The sequence below is a fragment of the Haliotis asinina genome, chromosome 1, assembly GCF_037392515.1.
Source record: "Haliotis asinina isolate JCU_RB_2024 chromosome 1, JCU_Hal_asi_v2, whole genome shotgun sequence".
NCBI lineage: Eukaryota > Metazoa > Mollusca > Gastropoda > Lepetellida > Haliotidae > Haliotis > Haliotis asinina.
This window is the reverse complement of record NC_090280.1, coordinates 45062007-45078333: the sequence shown is the minus strand read 5'-3', so window position 1 is coordinate 45078333 and position 16327 is coordinate 45062007. Positions and strand designations below refer to the sequence as shown.

The 16327-nt window shown below is 41.2% G+C and overlaps 2 protein-coding genes across 2 annotated transcripts; one reads left to right on the top strand and one right to left on the bottom strand.

Moving 5' to 3' along the window:
- Positions 1-4083: 4083 nt before the first annotated feature.
- On the bottom strand, positions 4084-8861 carry LOC137291883 (uncharacterized). Its single transcript, XM_067823434.1, has 5 exons — positions 8622-8861; positions 7354-7428; positions 6922-6990; positions 5700-5915; positions 4084-4970 (listed from the first exon to the last, which is right to left on the bottom strand). The coding sequence occupies exons 1-5, from the start codon at positions 8721-8723 to the stop codon at positions 4827-4829; spliced, it is 606 nt and encodes a 201-aa protein (XP_067679535.1). The 5' UTR covers positions 8724-8861; the 3' UTR covers positions 4084-4826.
- A 2503-nt stretch (positions 8862-11364) lies between these two features.
- Positions 11365-13976, top strand: LOC137279234 (uncharacterized). The gene is made up of 2 exons (XM_067811739.1): positions 11365-11479; positions 12471-13976. Exons 1-2 carry the CDS (start codon positions 11365-11367, stop codon positions 13283-13285), a joined length of 930 nt encoding a protein of 309 aa, XP_067667840.1. The 3' UTR covers positions 13286-13976.
- The last annotated feature ends 2351 nt before the right edge of the window (positions 13977-16327 follow it).

Here is a 16327-nt window from a genome sequence, read left to right as displayed (position 1 = left end):
CAGAAGACGAGGTTGTGGACGCATTTGAGGCGCTGACAGAGCATCTGCCTGAAGGACTACAGCCTGTCATCGACTACTTTGAAGACACCTACATCGGCCGTCCACAACGCCGAGGTCGACGCCCTCCAATGTTCCCCATTGGATCCTGGAACCAATACCAGAGGACACTGGACGGCCTGCCCAGAACTAATAACCATCTGGAGGGGTGGCATCGCCGCCTGTTGACCAACATGTCAGGCTGTCACCCCTCCATCTGGAGGTTCCTGGATGTTCTCAGGCGAGAGCAGGCCTTCAACGACCAGGTCATAACCCAGAAGCTCTCTGGCTTGAACATTGCCCGGTCGAGGAAACAGTATCGCGACAGCCGGCAGCGTTTGCAGTCAGTCGCCTCAGAATACCCCAACAGACGGTGTATAGACTTCTTACGAAGCGTTATATTAGAATGTAGAGAACCTGAGGTCACGCTACATGCAAACATTGCAATATCATGGCAAACATGGCAAACATGATATCAGTATGTCAAGAAGAAATCAATAGTTCATGTTTGTTTTATATTGAATATTGTTATATGGTACATATGTTAAAATAAATAAATGTTGAAACTGAACTAAGTTCTTCATGTTACTTTTATTTTGGGGTAGGAATTGTCTGGGTGGGAATTGCCCTAGGTGGAAATTGTCCTAGGTGGGAATTGCCCTAGGTGGGACTTGTCCGGGTCGCATTTGTCCGGGTGGCAATTGTCCGGGTGGCAATTGTCCAGGTGGGACTTGTCCTAGAACCGAAGATGATGATGACATAGATATCAGTTACCAAGTTGAAGAAAAAGATCTGTCAAGAAGTGAACTGCATTAGTGTTGATAAAAACAGTTACAAAGCACATCTTGATTATGATCACTGTGTTCAATCTCCTTTCCAGTTTGCCGCCAAACTTAGACAATACTCTGCCAGCTCTGCTCATAGGTAACATTATTACTACTGTATTAAAGAAAACCCACCGAACTCGCTGCAGATAGGTCTCGCCATACTTGTGAGGAGCTCCAGGGACTGATTTGGTGAAGACGATGAATGATTTTGGAGTAACCTGTACCTATGATGAACTATTGCCCTTCAAACAGTCTGCAGCTGTAGCAGCAGCTACAAGTTCTGATTTAACAGCTATTTCCAAAGTCGAGGATGGTCTTGTTCAAGTTGTAGTGGACAAATTTGATGCAGAAACTGCATCTCGGAATGGTAAATTGTCGACTCATTCATTAACTGTTCTCGTAGCCCAGTCTAGTGCTGGCTAAGCATATCAGGAACACAGCATACCCCGGCTTAAGAAAACTGACATGTCCAAAGAAATTGATTATGAGCTTGATATTGTCAGGTACAAGGGACCAAAGAAACCACAGGTTCCTCCTCAGTTTCTCAAGAGGCAAGTACCATCATTGAGAATACTAGCCCATGAGGTTCTGTCACTGCAGAGAGCAAGGGAGCATGACTTCACTTTTCTGGAAGATGAGATTGTGACTAATAACTGTCATGAGTCTAATTGGTACATACTCGCATGAGTCGTGAACAAGGACGATCTCTTGAGCCAAAGACAAAGCACTTTATCTGCCATTGATTGACATGCCATCAGCTCATACCTGATACCATCATGACTGCAATGAGCAAAGCGCAGCAGTTAACAGAAAAAAAACTGGACAAAACTTTACTGTGTTCACTGCTGATCATAGACTATACAGAGTTCAGTGGGCAGATCCAGATGTGTTTCGAAATCTGATCCCAAGACTGGGAGGAATGCATATGTTGACGAGTTTCGTGGGTGCTATTGGAACATTGATGACTGAGACTGGCCAGTCAGAAATTTTGAAGTCTGTCTTTGGAGATGACGAAAAAATGCTAACAGGGAAGAAGTTTCTGATGAACATGAGAGCTATGGGCATGACTGATGAGGAGCTGCTTAGAAATGTTATTGATAAAGGTCAGCTGAAGGGACATCAAGATTTTATGAATGTCCTTGAAGACTTGGCATCCAAAAGTCGTACTTAAAGAATGTGGGTTGTCTGAAAGTGATGAGAAAAAATGTATTTGTGGACAAGATCGGCAACATTCAAGCAGATGTGATGGTGCAAGCGACCAGATTCACAGCTGAATGTTATGGACAGCCAATGGCTACATCCATGTCAGAGGCGAGAGTTCGGGTATGGACTGATCAAACTGGGAAGCCTGGACTAACACGAGTTCCCAATCTTGCCTCACTGCCACCAACTACCGACACATTTTCCGAGAATGTCAAAAGGGCTCATTTGGAAACCTTTCTCTGGACGAATGCACTGCAACTTGATCCTCAAAAGTTGGAAACAACAGACTATGGGTGTATGAAGGAACAGAGTATGAAGTCATTGCGGCCAACAACACTGCCTGCAGACACTCCAATAGCTCCCAGTCAGATCTTACAGTTGATCAGGTGTTCCTGAGCAAGTGAAACCCCATGCAAGTCTTCAACATGTGGATGTACCCGTGCAAAACTAGCATGTTCTGTGCTTGCCAGACTTCAACTGCATGTTACAATGAACAAACAGTAACATCACAATAATACAATTGCCATTTTGTGTGAATCAGTTCTCCTACTTCACTTATTAAAGAATATTCGTTTGTAATTAATTTAACTAGTGGCGGCCTTTTTGTTGTTTATTGCTTATCTGAAATTACTCAATGCTGAGAGTTGTCCAGTAAACTTACTATTGATATTGGTTGTCTTTACAAACATAATCCACAAAAAAAACACAACTACTATAGACATAAAAACAAGGTGATGTCTACTGGCTGCCGGACTATGGTTGGAAGAGTTGTGAATATAATCAGGAGATTAAATACCGTCAGCGTACATCTTGTCAGGACTTCACAGAAAAACACATCAAAAGATGAGCGGCACTCTTGTATCTCGATCATTGTGCCAGTGTCAGCCGCACCTACTCGCGTCCTCCCGCACAAACGTCACGTAGTCAAGTAAAAAATATTTACACTTCACAAGTGTTTTGATGAATTACATTATTGCATTTGAAACCAAGTCTTCAACTGAAAAGAATTTAATTCCATTCCGACTTGATGTTGTCTTTATTTGTGTATTTTCTTGATTAGTCATAGGAAATGCATTGTCTCTACGCAGCGTACGTACGTTTTCCAGGAGTAAAGCGGTTGACATTCCAATTATCAATATGATGTATTAATCAGCGTTATGTGATTCTATATAGGAAAGCAAACTATTGCTTTATTGTAACGATATTTCCATTTTTAGAACGTGAATAATAAATAGGATATAAAACTCATTCCCCTTTCATATCAAGTTTATGTCCCTCGTGCATGTTCTAAGCGCCCAATGTTCAAAGTCACACAGCACAGGATATAAAATAAGTTCATTTGATACACATCAACATTGATACACAGGGTAGGCTTTTTGGAATAGATAGATTTTCAGATATGATCGGAATGCTGAGTATGATGGTGCAGTTCTAAGAGTGAGGGGAAGACTGTTCCACTCCGTGGCTGCAGAAAACACAAAGGATCTTTGACCAAATCTGACGGTTCTGACGTTGGGTACATATAGGGAGGTCTGTGAAGCAGATCTGAGGGATCTTGCCGGTCTGTACAGCTGAAGTAGTTCACAGAGATAAGTTGGAGCAGCGCCTGTTACACAAATATAGGTGGTGCAGAGAACTTTAAAAGAGATTCGATGACAGACATGTAGCCAGTGCAATTTCTGAAGCACATGTGTGATATGGCTTGACTTTGGACATAGAGTAACTATTCCGGCACAATTATTCTGGATACGCTGACGTTTTGCAACAAGCACTTCCGGAGCCAGGCAAGTACATTGTAGCAATAGTCTAATCTAGACATTACAAGGATCAGTGTTGATTCTGTTGTCAGACAATTTCTTATTGCTCCTTTATTTCTCAGTTGAAGGGAACAGGCTCGTAGAAGATGATCGTCAAATAGAACATACATTGATATATGATTCGTGAAATGTGTTACTGTATTTGCTTCAAATGTAATCGTTGTCTATGATATGAAACAATATAACACACAAAATCGGAATTGACCGAATTATTTTTATTGCTCAAATATCAGTAATGATCGTTTCTCATTCCTAACATACAAGAACACTCAAAATGAATGTACAACGCTTTCTATGCCGTTCAGCAGTCAGTCGCCATGGTGATGGTGACGTCACACTGCAAATACTAATCACACGAATGAAGGCAGACCATCTTGCTATATGAAAACTACTCGGTTATCCGCTATTTAGAAATCTTGTTACAGCTTGCTGAATTTCAATTCACTCGTCCGGGAACAGGTCCTTTGTTACTCAAACACATTCTACATATTAACTGGCGTCCTCTTATTAAATATACTTGGGTTAAACAGTATGTATAATCTGACAGTAAAACTAAAGTCTTAGACCACACAGGGGATACTGATGTGTAGATAGAGAGGTGAAGTGAATGAAAAAAGAGAATTGCATTTCTACTGTGTTTATGTCATTTACAAGCGAAAATAGTTTGTAATGATTTGGTACATAAATAATCCTATCATGCCCTTACGCCCTACTGGAAAACCCTAGAAACTAGAAAAATAGAATAAATACCACTTAGATATATACTATGCACAAGTCGACCGAGGCTGAATAAAAGCCTTTTTAGCTTATCATATTAATTTAAGTGAAAGTCTGTGAAATCGTAGTTCAGATTTTAGCTTTCGAACGTCAGTCAATAATGTGAAACGTTTGTGTAACTTTCTTGTTTTCATAGGCGCTGTATTGCCAGTCCACCTGAATTATCTTATGCGAGGCATTGTTTTAGGAGGAGGAAGGGTACTAAGGTCAAGGCAGTGAACGTTGCCTTTGACTGGCCCGAGAAGATTGGGAAACGAGGGTCGTGGCTCATCTCGCCCATGTTGTCGATGTAGTACCACATGTCCATGCCCTGCAGATGAAGAGAAAGACGTTCACGTTTTTATAGGAATGATGAAGGATATTTGATATTGTCCAAGATTGTTGTAAATGATCTAAGATATTTTAGAATTTTCAGGCATTACAAATAGCCGTGCTATTTTAAGTTGATGTTCTCTAAAGTGTTAGGTTAGCTTAAATTTCACAAAGAAGCATCTCACGAATATGAAATAAAATGATTTCAGTACATCACGTTTTTATTGACACATAAACAGAGCTCCACAGTAGGTGCTGACGTAAACCTTTACATTCTCAATTCTTTCGATTTTGAGATATGGGTCCCTTGTAGTTACACTATAAAGTAAAACATGTAAAGAGTGGTTAATAATCTTCAATTCCAGTGATAAATTTCAAGGCCATATCGCTGGTTGTCTGAACCAATAAACGTACATTGGTTCCGGGTATGACAGGTTAAAACATATATTGGTTCAGGGTATGATAGGTGAATGTTCCCTCAATCCACCCTTTATACAATATTTCGTCCTCACGCAGAACATCAAAACATAATAATGTACAAGAAAGTGGATATGCGCTTTTTGATAGAATAATCTCCAGCTTAAAGCCAAATGTGGTCAGTGCTTTAAATTGCCAATGATTGCCATAACATACCTCCTAGAGAAACAAGAAAATATACAGACATATAAATAGTATTCTCACACTCATGTGAACAGAATGTTATTTTCAATATTATTTCAACACGTACCGGAACCCCGTTCATTGGGCTGCATCGGTTGGCCACCACGTACCACATCATACCACGATCAACGTTGAAGGTGATACGGCCGTTACAGTTGACGCTGTCCCCCAAGGTGGAGTCGTAACGCTGCATACAGCCAGCTTGGGTCATTCCAAAGTCAAGGGTCAAAATTTGCTGAGCACTTCCTGAGAATTGCAGAACTGACAACCTGTCCTCACAAGACTGAAATAAGCACAAATATACGCCTCAGTGATGTTTTGAGTATGACAGCGCATGGAGCAGTGTTTAGGCTAAATCACGACTTCTCAGCGTGATGAGGGAATAAACATCCAAGTGACGCATGAACGTTTTGTGTTTTCCTCTGTCACTGAAGGAATAGGCCCGTGCCCGGATGAGTGACATATGTTTCAGCTCAACGCATTCATGACCAACTCGTGTTGTTCCGGGACAAACAGAATAGCGATCTTCTTGGAGGTTACGGACAGTGGTCGTAATTGAGCTCAACGGCGTTTACAGAAACTGTATTGCCTAAGTAGTGCCTTGGAAGGGCTTTTGTCATGCAACGTTTCATGTCTGTGCAAAAACTATTTTAGACAAACAGCACCACAACATTTAACATAAGCAATTTGTCGTTCTTAAAACACAAAAAGAACCTTTTGTATTTGGGGAGTTTGAAATTTTAACATAAAGATAAAGGAGTAAACACATGATGTATTTAATGTAAAGGCATGTCACATATTCATACTTACACATTTAGGTTGACATTAGGTAATTATAGAATTATTTAGACAATACGCTTTATGTAAGTACCGTTGAAGTGAAACGTATGTCACTCATGTATGTTTACAACGACACGGTGGTAGATAATCGTTAACATCCAAGTCACAAACACCTAAGAAAACGATGAATGTCGATCATAAAAATTTCATGTGTTTAGCCTCGATAACCATTAGTAATAGTTGCTCTATGGGCTCAACTATGTCATTTTGATACAATTATGTCTGTGCATGTTTGTCATCTATACGTTCTCATATGTCTTCAGACAGATTCCCGTGTATGGTTACAAGTGGTCATAGTTTTTTTTTTTTGAAGAAAAGCACGGAGGAACCTTTAGTTCATCTTCAGACAGTGTTGACAGAGTAAGTCGCGTCTGATTTTATCGTAATAGAAAACCTTCTTATACCCACTAGCACCCCCATCCCCGCCCCGTCTCCCCCTGCTGTCTCACCTTGGAACCTTCGTTAGCCTGGAAGTACTGGTCTTGTCTGTAGAACAGCAGTTTCATGGGGGAATAATTCTAGAAGAAGATAAATAAATATTTCACATTTGTCACCAACACCTCTTCGAGTATAGTTTAATGTCAATGACAGACATGCCAAGGAATGTGTTAGTGTCGATATGAAGTTTGGTCAATCATTAGTCAGGCCTGATTCCAAAGCTTCAGGAAGTAATCTATTTAGTTCAACGTTACCTGGATTTCGTGTACATGAAATATTTTTAAAAAAATAAATTTAGAAAAAGTCCTTACAGTCATTAAAGTAAAGTAAAAGTGATCCTACTGCCTTCATCACGAGCTAGTTTCTACGAAATGTAGTTACATCGCTCATAGTATATTTGAGAGAACTTTATTCGCATGTAATACATATTGTCGCGTCCTTACCCGAGGAAAGGTGACGTTATAGTTGAAGCGCACGTAGCCTGATTCGAATGTCCACGTATCGAGCAACTGCCAGTCCTGGAAGAAGCAATACAGTCCAGAAACTATTCCACTACGTGTATTAATGATACAATATGAGGCAATTACACTTATGTATAGTAAACTAAAGGGCATTACAACACAGTAAGCAAGTAAGTGAAAATATGACAACAACCCCACGACTTTTTTGTCATGCGAAGTTTAGTACACGGGGAATTTGGATTCGAACCTGCGATCTCCAGATCCTGGTGAGACTTAATTCTGAAAGTTCATGGTGTCATTCACGGTTTGGAACTATGCGTGCAGGAATGATATTCTGTGCAAATCTACGACACATATGCCAAGACATCAAAACTTTTTCTCTGAATAACACGGTAAACGCCGATTGTGATGTTAGGAGGGTAACACTATTTTTCAGGACATTGTCATTTGCAGAAGACTGTGTTCTTTCAAAAACTGCTCGTTGAAGAGGGCAGCTAACAGAATCTAGGGTTTGTGCAAGTCATAATGCCCTGAAAAATAGCGTTACTGTTATAATAGCTAAAACGGATTTAAATTTACTACAACAAACAACGCTATCACTTTTGAAGCATCTGCCGCCAACAACGAACAACGAATGTCACTGACCCACCTTTTACAAATATGAAAACGTCATGGAACAAAATAGGTGACGTCACTGTTGGGCGTGTCGACCGTCGACCTTAACCTTTTTATTGCAGCTTCTAGTAATGCATATTACAATTGTTAAACTTGACACCGACAAGAAAGGGCTAAATCGCGATGTGACGAATGTAAGTCAGAAATATCGTCAATATTGAACCCAAATTCACACGAGCCGTAGGCGACTGACCATCAAAACTGAGCTCCATTGTCGTCGACTAACAACGGGCGTCACAATAGCCCGTCGTCAAACAGTCTGCATTACAATGCGCTATACTGAGCATTGAAAAAAGGAGACAATTGTAAGAAGTTGTTCCGATCATTCAAAAACCCCAGTTTACCAGTTTTTGGTGAATACGAAGTTAGTTGAGCACAGACTTATCTAAAAACAGCCTGATAAAGTATAGAGTCATTAGTGAGGGAGTGAGGGTGATATTACGTCTTTTGAATCAACATTCCAGTAAATCAGAACTGAGCTTCACACCTTATACCCATGTAGGGTATTGAAATCGATTCGGATGGAACGACCTAACTCTCCGTAACACTTATCACATAAAATGAAAATTACCCACATTCGTTGTAGTTTGAAGCCTCCTCTGAGCGACTTTGTAGGTAGCTGATGTGGACGACAGAACAAAGACGACACACAGCAGGGAAAGGAACATGGCGGTCATCTTGACGTAGAGATGTCGAAGAATTGTGTGGCTCGTCTGTTGATCATGGTTTATAAAGGCTCTGCTCAGACTGTTTAGGCAGTCTTAGTAGGAACTGGTCCCTCGTTCCCACAGCTCAGTGAGGGAAACAGCTAAATTAACTAGCGCATGAGAGCATTCACGTCAAGTTTGCTTCTCCAACATCATCTCGACGACGTTAAGACCTCACATTTGTTTCAACATTCTCGTTAGTTTCTAATGGTCACGTCAGCCTGTCGAACTACGGACACGGGTGTTGTCGAATTAGAGAAATAAACACGCTTGTTAAGCTTGTTAGCACAGACGGTCCCGTGACTGTGTGAGCGTAACTATAAAATGAATTTAATGGAATGGTTTATTGACAGCATGGCATACTGTGTCTGTGAGAATGTATCTATGAGAATGTATCTTTGACTCCATCAAAGCTGGGTAAGGGCCAGATGCTTGTCAGTCACGGTTCATGGGGGATCGACACTTATATGATCCTCTTTTTCTTGCCTTGCTTCGACTGATAGAGCGGATTATGAATACATTATACAGACATTGCCAAAAGCATCGGATAAGTCGAAAACAGATTACAGGATGCTTATGTGTGTATGTACGTTTAAGCGTGTGCTTCTATCCTCTCTGTCTTGCGTTCTCTGTATAAGTGTACACGAGTGACTGAGTGAGTGAGCTCAGTTTTACACTCAGCAGTATCGAGGCAGTCTGTAGATAATGGAGCCTGGACCAGATAATCCAGTGATCGACAGCATGAGCATCGATCTTGGCAAGTGGGATACGCTGACATGTGTCAACCAAGTCAGAGAGCCTGACCACTCAATCCAGTTAGTCTTCTCTCACAACAAGGTTGTTTACACGGAGTGATGTGAATGAGTGCGTCTATACACTATGTATACCTAACATTTCACACTCATTCAAACCGGACATCTCTACAAATGAGAATACAGTTGTGGCCCAGACGTACGTTCTCTCTTCGCCACATGCGTCCACGGGAAAGTCATCATTGGTGTTTCTGAAACGTAGTTACTCAACTTTTGTTTTACAAAAATCATTAAACTGACGTTCAGAAAACGCAAAGGTGAGAACTTTATTCATGCATTCGAAATGCGCCACGGCGACTTATGCATGTATTTTGGTAGCTATCAACCCACACGTCAGTACACATACGTGCCATGGGTATATGATGCGAATACCAGCCTTCAACAGTCCCAAACACAGGGCGACATCATCTCACGGAGGAATAGAGGGATACTTTGGACTCGGGAGGTAATTATGTCTGCAGATATTGTTTGAGCAACCCTTGTTTGACTTTAAGTCACTTGAAGATCTTGTAATAGGGCAAAATTTAAGCCTGAACTGGAACCGTTGCATTTTAAGGTAGATCGCTGTTTATGAGCCTTTGTCTGAATATTCACGATGCCATCGCATGTGTACTGAATACACGAAGTGCAATGGCCCAGCCTGACTACTAACCATTTGTGTATGTTCGGACATATATCGAGGTATATTTATAGTGTATTGAGTAATGTACGAGTTGACATTTAACGTTGCATCGGCAATATTTCAGCTTTATCATGACAAGTATTTGAATATAGATACCAACTATATTAAATGTAAAAGTTTGAAACTCTTCAAAGAGATTGGTGTGTACTTTTGTTGAATATCAGCATTTTGTTTTACCCATCAGTGTATAAATGTGTGTCTGTGGCCTGTAACAACTGAGTACAGGGTATAGAGACAGGCACTAGAAGTGACATTGAACCTTCTGTTCACGGTGAAACAGGATCAACGATTCACGTTTCAGTATCAAGCAAACTTTGTTAAGGGCCTATTTTTAAAGAATAGGCGCAAATGAGTGTTACTTTGATAATGAAATCTGCTGGCACTAAAACAGCACCACGTGATATTTACGCAAAAAAACAGACATGTGAAAGGACATGCCCTCATTAAATAGTCAGAGGAGCAGAGTGTATTCTGCACTAAAATAACGATTCATCAAAAGGTAAAATATGTGAAGTCATATTTGTGTGATCTGCTGCATGTAACTCGGGTATTGCTAGAAGAGACTTAAAATGACAAACCCCTCTCAAATACCCACCCACCCATCCACCCACTCACTCAGTCTGTCCAATCTGTTGAGTTATACAGCGAATCAATTCATTATGAAAAACGACACATATGTCCTAAAAGGCAAGTATTATACACGCAGGGTGATGAATTACCGCGGTGGTTGTGTGGGTTAGATGACTGACCTTGTGTTAAGCGATCAGGTGCCTGACTCTGAGTTTGTGAGTTCGCATCCCCCATGGGGGTCAGTCCAACGAAAGAACTAGAATCTGTATCTCATTGAGAAAGTGTAATCCCGTGTAGAAGATATGTTGCATTTGGCCACTTTCTAATGACACTGTGTATTCAATTAAAATTGGGTCATAAGAGTTTGTGTGTGTATCGTTCGTAAACTCAGAGGCAAAAGGCAACCGCAAAGGTTTCAATAAATATCACAACCGCACACGTCTCACACTACAGAACAACATTTCAATAATAGTTGTGTTCACACAAAACCAATATGAATGCAGTTATGCGAGTTTAAATTTCAGGAAAATATATCATACTATATTCCATGGCGAAGTACTACAATCTCGTAGCGCTGAACATCGTCATCATCTTCCTGTTCTTCCTTCTGCCTGTCCTGTCAGCGCTGTTCATTGTCTTCCTGTCCCCCGTGGTTAACTCAGGTGAGCTTACTGTCACAGCTTGACTTAAACAATATCTGACAGGGACGACTTTACAACAGGTCCTTCAGCAATCCTGCCTTGTACATTTATCTCAGTATTGGTTCATCTGAAGATGTTTTCAGTGCTGTATCCAAATCTTGACCGCAGCACAACTTATATATCTATCTTCATACCCTTCTGGTTCGCTAAGATACTGAATCGCCAGCTACTTGGGGCAGTAGAGTAGGGTAATGCTTAAGACTTTTGCCTGTCACATCACAGGCCTGAACTAAATCTCTGCATAAGTACACTATATAATATCCCAACCTGATGTTTCAAGATTATGCATGTATCTTCTGGTTTTAAACTGATAACTAAGTGCATCACGTCTTCCTCAATTAGGCCATCTGCGAAGGAAGCCCGCATGAGAAAGAACTCACGTTCTCCACCCTCCATATTAAGCAGCTCTTGTGCCTCTTTATGGAGATGGACCCGCGAAGGTCCGGGGTAGGATAGGCCTTCAACAACCCATATTTGCTATAAAAGGCGACTATGCTTGTCGTAAGAGGGACTAACGGGATCAGGCGGTCAGGCTCGCTGACTTGGTTGACACATGTCATCGATTCGAAATTGCGCAGATCACTGGATTGTCTGGACCAGACTAGAATATCTACAGGCCGCCGCCATATAGCTGGAATATTGCTGACTGCGGCGTAAAAGTAAACTCACTCGCTCACTTTATAGATATGTGTCTGAAGACGCACGGCCCTCAGAGACGACGCAAACTTTTATTAAGGTTTGCATTGCACAGAAGGTTGAAAAATCCCTGGTTTGAGTGAACGAGTTATTTTTAATTGGCAATATACCATGTAGGAATCAAACCCGTGTTCGTTGAGTGTTGAGGAGATGCTTTAACCACTAGGCTATCCCAATGTCCTTCCATTCGACTAGCTACAATAATCTCATGTAATTTGATCACATGTTACATAGATCTATTTTTCTAATATTGCAGTTCTCCTTCTTAGCATCACCGATACCATCACCTACACATACCCCACCGAGATCACCCCAAGTCCTTGGGTCTTCTTCATCTGGCCTGTCATCTTCATCTGGCAGATCATCTGGATATTCTTCTCCACCAGCCTAAGCTACCGGGTAGTTCGTGAAGGTCCACCTGTTCTCCTGACCTCAGTGTTCTTGGGCATCTTTATCCTCAGCCTCCTCTTTCATGTAGCTTTGGACATCACGGCCGTGTTTGTGCTTGTGTTAGCTTTCGTGTTTTTGATCCTTCTCTCTGCGAGTCTCTATGCTTGCCTGGCGCTATCTTACAAAGCCCTGTACGACAACCAACAGATCCTGGCTGATCAGCACCGTAGGCTGGATGACTCCCTAGTCCGAGGACTGGTCCACAACGGTTTAGGTCTGTATGCCACCTGGACCTTTGTTGCCGCGCTGCTGAACATCTCCGTGCTTATGACCTACAGATCCAATCCTCCTATTAACCAAAGCACCTCCTCCACTGTCTGTCTGGCTTTGGTAGCAGTATTCTTGGTCGTGTACTTTGTAACAGATCTCACCGTATTTGACAAGTATTCCCGCTACACCTTCACTCCCTACGTTGCGATTCTGTGGGCGCTCGTGGCCATACTGGTCAACAACCTTGATATCACGAAGCGTAACACGATCTTTTCTGCCGCGCTGCTTGGGTTCAGTGGTTTCACCTTGATTGTAAAGATTATTGTGGTGTGTGTTAAAAGAATAACTCACCCTGTGTTTCCTGAGCCAACTCATGTTAGGACCACTGTTGTCGGACACGAATCAGCTTAGTCAGGAATAGCGTGTAGCAAAACAGTATAAGGTTAATGGCGAAAGAACACAGATTTACTGAACATACATATTTGTTTAATATTGACCAGACTACATGTCCGACCCTGAATGTTACAATACATGTCGGTTCTGGCCACAGTATGACATTGTCAGTTCTCATGTGTACCTTACAAGCAGTGTGTATCTTACAGCTTCGAATCCCTTGATGGACTGGTGGGATAGATGTGTTGTGAACGCGTTTGTTCGTCACGTCGAAGGCCCGGGTTCGATTCCCCACACGGGCTGAATGTGTGAATACCGTTTGTGGTGTCCTTTGGTGGGATGTTGCAAAAAGCGGCGTAAAGCTAAACTCACTCTCTCGAATCCTTTAACAGCAATTGAAAGACCAGATTTAACATCTTGTTCACTTGGTCTAACAGGAGTACCACGTTAAGGATGAGATCCATCTGTCTGCACCCTTCTGACTGCACTTTGTCTTTCTTTGTCATATATATTTCCTTGTATACAGGAGGAATACTTATGGGTGATATCGATGTGATTATAATTAATTTCCTTCGACGGTTAACATTCGTCCTTCACACACCCTTAAACATTTCCTTACACAGTCGAGGATTCAATGGTTTAATCGTTTGCACGATATATCTCAGCATGTGGTTCGGTTACAGGAGGCAGTTTCGAGATATACTATATGTTGTACTCACAGACACCTTTGTCAGAACACACTGATACACTGTTCTATGACATGATTCTTATAATATATCTTGAAATAAACAAAGCGATGTCTGACGTCTGTTGTCTAATGTTCAGCGAAAGAAAAGTTATTTTTCTGTGAAAAAAATGACGATCGCATACATTTTACCTTTCAAAATAATGCGTCACATCTATACAAGAAGGTAAATCAATTTAGTCTCGCTATTTGAAAATGCAGTACTAAGGCTGGAAGGATCGGATCGGTTTGATTATGCTTGACAGCAATTCAAAGTGTCAACAAAAATGCAAAGTGTTTGAATGTGTTTCTACAAATCAATCTTAGATGATCAAGCTTCCAAACATGGGTTATTTAAGGCCAATTCTTATGCCTTTAGGTTTTTACAAGAGGAATGTTAGGGATCTCTCGCGGGACATTAGTCGGTTCCTGAGCAGTCTTTCAATACAAATAACAATAGAATAACAACATCTTCCCTCACCGGTATAGCATTCTGAATATCCCTATCAAAACATACATTCTAAATACAAGTTCAGGCGTGATCATGTCTTCTGACAAGGCTCTTTTAAACATTTCATATTTAATTATTGCCTTTTAAAAGGAAATAGAATTACATGTACTTGCGAAATTCTTGCGTTTTCGTTCTTTTATGTATAGGTAGAATATGACTATGGGTTTTGTGTATACACCCTGATAGGAGTTGAAGGACTATAAAGTTATTATACTTCGAGTCGGTCATATAAGCCCGCAACATTCAACACATATTTATTTATATCACATTTTTTTATCGTATGTGACATAATGTGACATAAAATGTTAACTCATTCACTCACGAGTAGCTTTGCGCATTTCAAAGTGTCACTCCTATTGAAACAGACACTGAGGTCGAGTACAATACACCGCAGTTATACATGATAAATGGATAACAGTTTCGTTTCATTGTATTGTTCTTGAAAACGTTGTAAAGAAAGATCTCATTCCGCCTGAATGAAAATTAATGGAACCAGAGAAATGTGACCAGGATTACACGGACAACTGGGTCGGACACGCACGTGATTTTCATACAGCAAATTTTGAAAAAAAAAGTACTTCAGTCATGCAGCAGAGCAATCTGTCGCCATGGCAACGCTTGTGTTCGACACCACGATAAAATATGTGCCGGTGACTCGATGTGATCATCCGAGATACGGTTGTACTTCTCTTGGTGTACACCCGGTGATAAAGACGACACAAATACATTAGAAATCACTATCACTTCAACGTTCATATAAGTTATGTTGCTTTTTTTCAAAAGACAATGCCAACAGTTGTCAGACTGATCAGTTAGTTGTGTTCAGGTTAACCAAAATACGTTGACAGTACACATGTCATTGTAATGAGTGGACTTTCCAGTGGAACGGACGAAGAATGTTTTAGTTTGTGATCGCTGGAGCCAGAAAACGAAGAGTTTTTGTGTGCGTATATGCGTGCTTGCCTTCGTGCAATGTAATTGTTCAAACGCTGTCTGATTCACAGGAACCCTCTGAATTAACTGCCCCACCACAAGATGATCGTGAAGATGTTTATCGTAAAGGGTAACTAACTAGATCGGGTGGACAGGCACGCTGACTTTAGCACTTCGTATCCCAGTTGCATTGACCGATGCCTGCGCTGTCCTTCACTGTATTGACGGGTCCAGACACGTGGCAATTAAACAAACAAACAAGCAAACAAACAAACAAACAAACAAACAAACAAGCAAACATACAAACAAACAACACATGTAGATTGAAAACTGGACACATTATAGCCACTCCGAGCTGACCAATTCTGTTTTGTTTTGTATGTTCTTTTCTGATAGCTAGACTAGGTGCCCACAAGAAACAGATCCGAGAAGGTCCGGTTTGTCTTCAGCAACTCAGATCCATCGCAGTAGGCGACTAACGGGATTGGGTGGTCAGGTTCCCTGACTGAGCTGACACATATCATTGTCATGTGCCCGAAATGCGTAGGTTGATGCTAATGCTGTGAACACTGGATTGTCTTGTTCAGACTCAACTATTTTACAGACCCCTGCGATGTATGTGGAATATTGCTGAGCACTGCTTTGAGCAGCACACCAACTATCACAAGTAACGTCTTTCCGTCTTTCCGAAGTTTCCATAGACGTTCAACTCATTTCAACACCCAGTCCGTCTCTTACCGTACACTACAATCAGCATCAGTAAACACAACAAGAACAATAACTTAAAATCCGTTCCAAAAAGCATCTCCGAGTCTCACCACACAGTCCACGAGTGAATTTAGCTTAGTTTAGTTTAGCTTTACGACGCCCTCAGCAAAATTCCAGCTATTTG